Genomic DNA, 7,267 nt, shown 5'->3' with positions numbered 1-7,267 from the left:
TGGTTCACCAACAACCTGGTGAAGGTGTGAGGGGGGGGGGGGGGGGTTCAGAGTTTCTCTCCCTGCTGGGGAGGCGGAGCTTCAAGCTGCTTCTGAGACTCCTTTCCTCTGACCTCTGACCTCTGACCCCAGTGTCCCCCCTCCCCCCCCCAGGAGCTGCTGAAGGAGACGAGGCAGGAGTGGGCCAGCCGGGTGGTGGAGCTGCTGTACAGCATCTTCTGCCTGGACACCCAGCAGGTCACCCTCACCCTGCTGGGCACCATCCTGCCCAACCTGCTGACCGACCCGGCGCACTGGCACAGCCTGGCAGACCCGCCGGGCAAGGCGCTGGCCAAGTAAGGCTGCACTCGCACTCGGCACGCGTAGGGCTGGGTGCTAACGGCGCCGTGCGGCTAGGTGCTAACGGGGCCGTACGGCTAGGTGCTAATGACTCCGTACGGCTAGGTGCTAACGGCTCCGTACGGCTAGGTGCGAACGGCGCCATACGGCTAGGTGCTAACGGGGGCCGTACGGCTAGGTGCTAACGACTCCGTACGGCTAGGTGCGAACGGCGCCGTACGGCTAGGTGCTAACGGCGCTGTGGGTTGCAGGTTGTCGGTGTGGTGCGCGCTCAGCTCGTACTCGTCTCACCACAAGGGCTCGTTCTCCGCAAGACAACGCAAACGACAGAGGGAGGACATCGAGGTACGGACATTCTGGTGTCTCTGTCTGTCTGTCTCTGTGTCTGTCTCTCTGTCTCTGTGTCTGTGTCTCTCTGTCTCTGTCTGTGTCTGTGTCTCTCTGTCTCTGTCTCTCTGTCTCTGTCTCTGTGTCTGTCTCTCTCTGTCTGTCTGTCTGTCTCTGTGTCTGTCTCTCTGTCTGTCTGTCTCTCTGTCTCTGTCTCTGAGCTGCTGTCCAATAGAAGCTGTCCCCGTCTGCAGGACTACAGCAGCTTGTTCCCGCTGGACGACACTCAGCCTTCTAAACTGATGCGTCTGCTGAGTTCCAACGAGGACGAGCCGGTGTCCCTGTCCAGTCCAGGTCGGTGTCCTGTCCTGTCCTGGTCCTGGTCCTGGTCTGAGCCGGATGGTGTTTAACAGCAAACAGTGTTATTAAGATAAGATAAGATGAGACGAGTCTTTATTGATCACAAAGGAGAAATGTCCTGGTTCCATTCTGCTCTGAAGGACTCAGGAGGAGGAAAGACAAGAAGTTAGATCAGAGTAGAGGATCTGATACACAATGACTGTCAAGAACCACAAGAACCAACAATATTTACAGTAAGAGTAATAATGGCAGCGTGTTGCTTCTTGTAGCAGCTTGAGATCACAAAGGGAGACGGTAGCAAGCTGGTCTCCACGGCAACCGTCCGTCCGTCCGTCCCACTGAAGGCTTCTGCCGTCAGCAGGTTGGAACTTGATTCAGGTTCTCATGTGCTCTTTACCGTCTGTCCTCATGACTGGAAGTGACCTGGAGCTGTGAGCTTATTGACTTGACTGTATAAACAAACTCTCTGAGGAGTTTGTCATGTGACCATGTTGGCGTTCTGTTCTGAGGCCAATGAGGTCGTTGTAGGAAGTGTGAGGTTATGTAAGGCGGCAGTGGGAGGAAACATTAACGACCTGCTTGGTTTGTCTTCTCTTTGTGTGAGAACTTGAACCCAACGCGTCCCGTCATGCAGTGTTTTCTCATGCTGTGATGTCATGTGACCTCACAGGAGACCGCTCCATGAGCAGCTCGCTGTCGGCGTCTCAGCTCCACACCGTCAACATGAGAGACCCCCTCAACCGCGTCCTGGGTGAGCGCCTCCATGACATCACACCCCGGTGACATCACGCCTCCATGACATCATGCCTCCATGACATCACGCCTCCATGACATCACGCCTCCATGACATCACACCCCAGTGACATCACGCCTCCATGACATCACGCCTCCATGACATCACGCCTCCATGACATCACACCCCAGTGACATCACACCTCAATGACATCATGCCTCCATGACATCACGCCTCCATGACATCACACCTCCATGACATCACGCCTCCATGACATCACACCTCCATGACATCACACCTCAATGACATCACACCTCAATGACATCACACCCCAGTGACATCACACCTCCATGACATCACGCCTCCATGACATCACACCTCCATGACATCACACCTCAATGACATCACACCTCCATGACATCACACCCCAGTGACATCACACCTCAATGACATCACGCCTCCATGACATCACACCCCGGTGACATCACGCCTCAATGACATCATGCCTCCATGACATCACGCCTCCATGACATCACGCCTCCATGACATCACACCCCAGTGACATCACACCTCAATGACATCACGCCTCAATGACATCACACCTCAATGACATCACGCCTCCATGACATCACACCCCGGTGACATCACGCCTCAATGACATCATGCCTCCATGACATCACACCCCAGTGACATCACACCTCAATGACATCACGCCTCAATGACATCACACCTCAATGACATCACACCCCAGTGACATCACGCCTCCATGACATCACGCCTCCATGACATCACGCTTCCATGACATCACGCCTCCATGACATCACGCCTCAATGACATCACACCCCAGTGACATCACGCCTCAGTGACATCACACCTCAATGACATCACGCCTCAATGACATCACGCCCCAGTGACATCACGCCTCAATGACATCACACCCCAGTGACAGCACGCCCCAGTGACATCACGCCCCAGTGACATCACGCCTCCATGACATCACACCTCAATGACATCACCCCCAGTGACATCACACTCCAGTGACATCACGCCCCAGTGACATCACGCCTCCATGACATCACACCTCAATGACATCACCCCCAGTGACATCACACTCCAGTGACATCACGCCCCAGTGACATCACACCTCAATGACATCACACCCCAGTGACATCACACTCCAGTGACATCACGCCCCAGTGACATCACGCCTCAGTGACATCACGCCCCAGTGACATCACGCCCCAGTGACATCACGCCCCAGTGACATCACGCCTCAATGACATCACGCCTCAATGACATCACGCCCCAGTGACATCACCCCAGTGACATCACGCCTCAATGACATCACACTCCAGTGACATCACCCCAGTGACATCACGCCTCAATGACATCACACTCCAGTGACATCACGCCCCAGTGACATCACGCCCCAGTGACATCACGCCTCAATGACATCACGCCTCAATGACATCACGCCCCAGTGACATCACCCCAGTGACATCACGCCTCAATGACATCACGCCCCAGTGACATCACCCCAGTGACATCACGCCTCAATGACATCACACTCCAGTGACATCACGCCTCAATGACATCACACTCCAGTGACATCACACTCCAGTGACATCACCCCCAATGACATCACCCCCAGTGACATCACACTCCAGTGACATCACCCCCAGTGACATCACCCCCAGTGACATCACGCCCAGTGACATCACCCCCAGTGACATCACGCCCAGTGACATCACCCCCAGTGACATCACGCCTCTCACAGGAAGGTGGAGAAAACAAAACTCAGACACCCGACAAAATACTACGTTTGTTTTCTTTTTAGATATTTAGAGTTTTAACATGTTGATTCAGAAACATTTAGTTTATTAATGGAAATAAACAATTCAAGCTGAAGAATGTAAATAATGAAAGTTCTGGTCGGGAACAAATGAACCAACTTTGTTTACGTGATTCTCAGGGAGGAATTCTGTAACACAAACAAACTGACCAGTGCTTTGCTGTGGAGGAGTTGAACTTCCTCCAGGGGGATCCCCCTCCCCCCCTCCCTTCCTCCCCCCCCCCTCCCCCCAACGCAGTAGATGTAGTCACATTCCTCAATTCGCTTTATCTCCTGAAGTTTAGAGAAAAGGAGTTGCTATGAAAGAGGAAGAGGAGAGGAGTTCTGTCACTGTTTAGAGAAGAATCCAGAATCTACGTCACTGAACACCTGATCACCCCCCCCCCCCCCCCTCCTCCCCCCAGCCAACCTGTTCCTCCTCATCTCCTCCCTCCTGGGCTCCAAGATGGCGGGGCCTCACACACAGTTCGTGCAGAGCTTCATGGAGGAGTGTGTGTCGTGTCTGGAGCAGGGCAGTCGGGGGCAGCATCCTGCAGTTCATGCCCTTCACCATGGTGAGTGACGGGGGGGGGGGGGGGGGGGGGGGCGCTTGCATCACCGCTTCCAGCAGGTTGATGGAGGCGGAGCTTCCAGCAGGATGGTGGAGGCGGAGCTTCCACAGAGGTTGACCTCTGGCCTCCAGCAGAGGTTGAAGGAGCAGCAGGAAGCTCCGCCTCCAGTCTGCTTGTTTAAAGTTCAACAGTGTTAATAAGATCACATGATGGGGTCAGTAATGTTCTCCGTCACAGTCAAAGTAAATACTAAAGTACAAACACAGTTGATCTATTAGAACTCAGTCACAAGTTTGAGTCTTCAGATTCAACTGGTGGAGAGAAAATATGACGTTTAAATGATTCAGTAAATATAAGAGTCAGTAGCTTCTTGATCTCTGACCTTCTGAAACAAACCTCAATGTTTCAGGACGTCTTTTACTAGTAGAACGTTTTCCTCTTGGTGGAGTTCCTCCTAGAACGTCTCTCCTCCTCCTCCTAGAACGTCTCTCCTCCTCCTCCTAGAACGTCTCTCCTCCTCCTAGAACGTCTCTCCTCCTCCTTCTAGAACGTCTCTCCTCCTCCTCCTAGAACGTCTCTCCTCCTCCTCCTCCTCCTCCTAGAACGTCTCTCCTCCTCCTCCTCCTCCTCCTAGAACGTCTCTCCTCCTCCTCCTAGAACGTCTCTCCTCCTCCTCCTCCTCCTCCTAGAACGTCTCTCCTCCTCCTTCTAGAACGTCTCTCCTCCTCCTCCTAGAACGTCTCTCCTCCTCCTTCTAGAACGTCTCTCCTCCTCCTCCTAGAACGTCTCTCCTCCTCCTCCTCCTCCTCCTAGAACGTCCCTCCTCCTCCTCCTCCTCCAGTATCTAGAACGTCTGTCTCCTCCTCCAGTATCTAGAACGTGTCTCCTCCTCCAGTATCTAGAACGTCTGTCTCCTCCTCCTCCAGTATCTAGAACGTCTGTCTCCTCCTCCTCCAGTATCTAGAACGTCTGTCTCCTCCTCCTCCAGTATCTAGAACGTCTGTCTCCTCCTCCTCCAGGATCTAGAATGTCTCTCTCCTCCAGTATCTAGAACGTCTGTCTCCTCCTCCTCCAGTATCTAGAACGTCTGTCTCCTCCTCCTCCAGTATCTAGAACGTCTGTCTCCTCCTCCTCCAGGATCTAGAATGTCTCTCTCCTCCAGTATCTAGAACGTCTCTCTCCTCCAGGATCTAGAACGTCTCTCTCCTCCAGTATCTAGAACGTGTCTCTCCTCCAGTATCTAGAACGTCTCTCTCCTCCAGTATCTAGAACGTGTGTCTCTCCCCAGGTGTCTGAGCTGGTGAAGCTCCCGGTTCTGGCCCGTCCCCGGGTGGTTCTGTCCATCAGTGACCTCACGCTGCCGCTGGGCAGGAGGGTCGCCGCCAAGGCCATCTCTGCCCTCTGAGCTGGGGGGGGCGGAGCGGCCCCCGGGGGACACACAGCCGGGGGACACACAGCCGGGGGACGACACCCGGGGGACAGACAACGGGGGACACACAGTCGGGGGACAGACACCCGGGGGACACACAGCCGGGGGACAGACAACGGGGGACACACAGCCGGGGGACAGACACCCGGGGGACAGACAGGTGGGGGACACACACCCGGGGGACAGACAGGTGGGGGACACACACCCGGGGGACAGACAGGTGGGGGACACACACCCGGGGGACAGACAGGTGGGGGACAGACAGCCTTTTATCTACTTTTTCTTACTTGGAAATGTAAATATGTTTTAGGAAAAAAGAAAAAACTCAATAAAAAATAAGGTTTTCTTTTGCAGGATGAGTTTGATTTCCTCCTCTGCTCCTCCTCTAAACCTCCTCTACTCCTCCTCTGCACCTCCTCTACTCCTCCTCTAAACCTCCTCTACTCCTCCTCTAAACCTCCTCTACTCCTCCTCTGCACCTCCTCTACTCCTCCTCTAAACCTCCTCTACTCCTCCTCTGCACCTCCTCTACTCCTCCTCTAAACCTCCTCTACTCCTCCTCTGCACCTCCTCTACTCCTCCTCTGCACCTCCTCTACTCCTCCTCTAAACCTCCTCTACTCTCCTCTAAACCTCCTCTACTCCTCTGCACCTCCTCTACTCCTCTCTACACCTCTAAACCTCCTCTACTCCCTCTAAACCTCCTCTACTCCTCTAAACCTCCTCTACTCCTCCTCTAAACCTCCTCTACTCCTCCTCTGCACCTCCTCTACTCCTCCTCTACTCCTCTAAACCTCCTCTACTCCTCCTCTAAACCTCCTCTACTCCTCCTCTAAACCTCCTCTACTCCTCTGCACCTCCTCTCTACTCCTCCTCTACTCCTCTAAACCTCCTCTACTCCTCCTCTAAACCTCCTCTACTCCTCTGCACCTCCTCTACTCCTCCCTCTAAACCCTCCTCTACTCCTCCTCTAAACCTCCTCTACTCCTCCTCTAAACCTCCTCTACTCCTCCTCTAAACCTCCTCTACTCCTCCTCTGCACCTCCTCTAACCTCCTCTACTCCTCTAAACCTCCTCTACTCCTCCTCTAAACCTCCTCTACTCCCTCCTCTAAACCTCCTCTACTCCTCTAAACCCTCCTCTACTCCTCCTCTAAACCTCCTCTACTCCTCCTCTGCACCTCCTCTACTCTCCTCTACTCCTCTAAACCTCCTCTACTCCTCCTCTAAACCTCCTCTACTCCTCCTCTAACCTCCTCTACTCCTCTGCACCTCCTCTACTCCTCCTCTACTCCTCTAAACCTCCTCTACTCCTCCTCTAAACCTCCTCTACTCCTCCTCTAAACCTCCTCTACTCCTCTGCACCTCCTCTACTCCTCTACTCCTCTAAACCTCCTCTACTCCTCCTCTAAACCTCCTCTACTCCTCTGCACCTCCTCTACTCCTCCTCTACTCCTCTAAACCTCCTCTACTCCTCCTCTAAACCTCCTCTACTCCTCTGCACCTCCTCTACTCCTCCTCTACTCCTCTAAACCTCCTCTAATCCTCCTCTAAACCTCCTCTACTCCTCCTCTGCTCCTCCTCTAATCCTCCTCTAAACCTCCTCTACTCCTCCTCTAAACCTCCTCTACTCCTCCTCTGCACCTCCTCTACTCCTCCTCTAAACCTCCTCTACTCC

At 53.8% G+C, this 7,267-nt stretch overlaps 1 protein-coding gene across 1 annotated transcript in view; it reads left to right on the top strand.

The window, feature by feature from the left end:
- The window catches only part of med24 (mediator complex subunit 24), a 16,731-nt gene extending 11,026 nt beyond the window's left edge, over positions 1-5,705 (top strand). Inside the window, 8 exon segments of the mRNA XM_080521911.1 lie at positions 1-24; positions 154-335; positions 591-684; positions 921-1,020; positions 1,697-1,777; positions 4,016-4,131; positions 4,133-4,165; positions 5,451-5,705. The exon segment at positions 1-24 is cut by the window's left edge and continues 241 nt beyond it. Of these exon segments, the coding sequence (XP_080378037.1) occupies positions 1-24; positions 154-335; positions 591-684; positions 921-1,020; positions 1,697-1,777; positions 4,016-4,131; positions 4,133-4,165; positions 5,451-5,567 (747 nt within the window). The 3' untranslated portion in view covers positions 5,568-5,705.
- The last annotated feature ends 1,562 nt before the right edge of the window (positions 5,706-7,267 follow it).

This window comes from Blennius ocellaris (assembly GCF_963422515.1).
Source record: "Blennius ocellaris genome assembly, contig: SCAFFOLD_294, whole genome shotgun sequence".
In the NCBI taxonomy this organism is placed as follows: domain Eukaryota; kingdom Metazoa; phylum Chordata; class Actinopteri; order Blenniiformes; family Blenniidae; genus Blennius; species Blennius ocellaris.
Note: the sequence above shows the minus strand (reverse complement) of the source record. Positions and strands in the feature narration are given on the sequence as shown.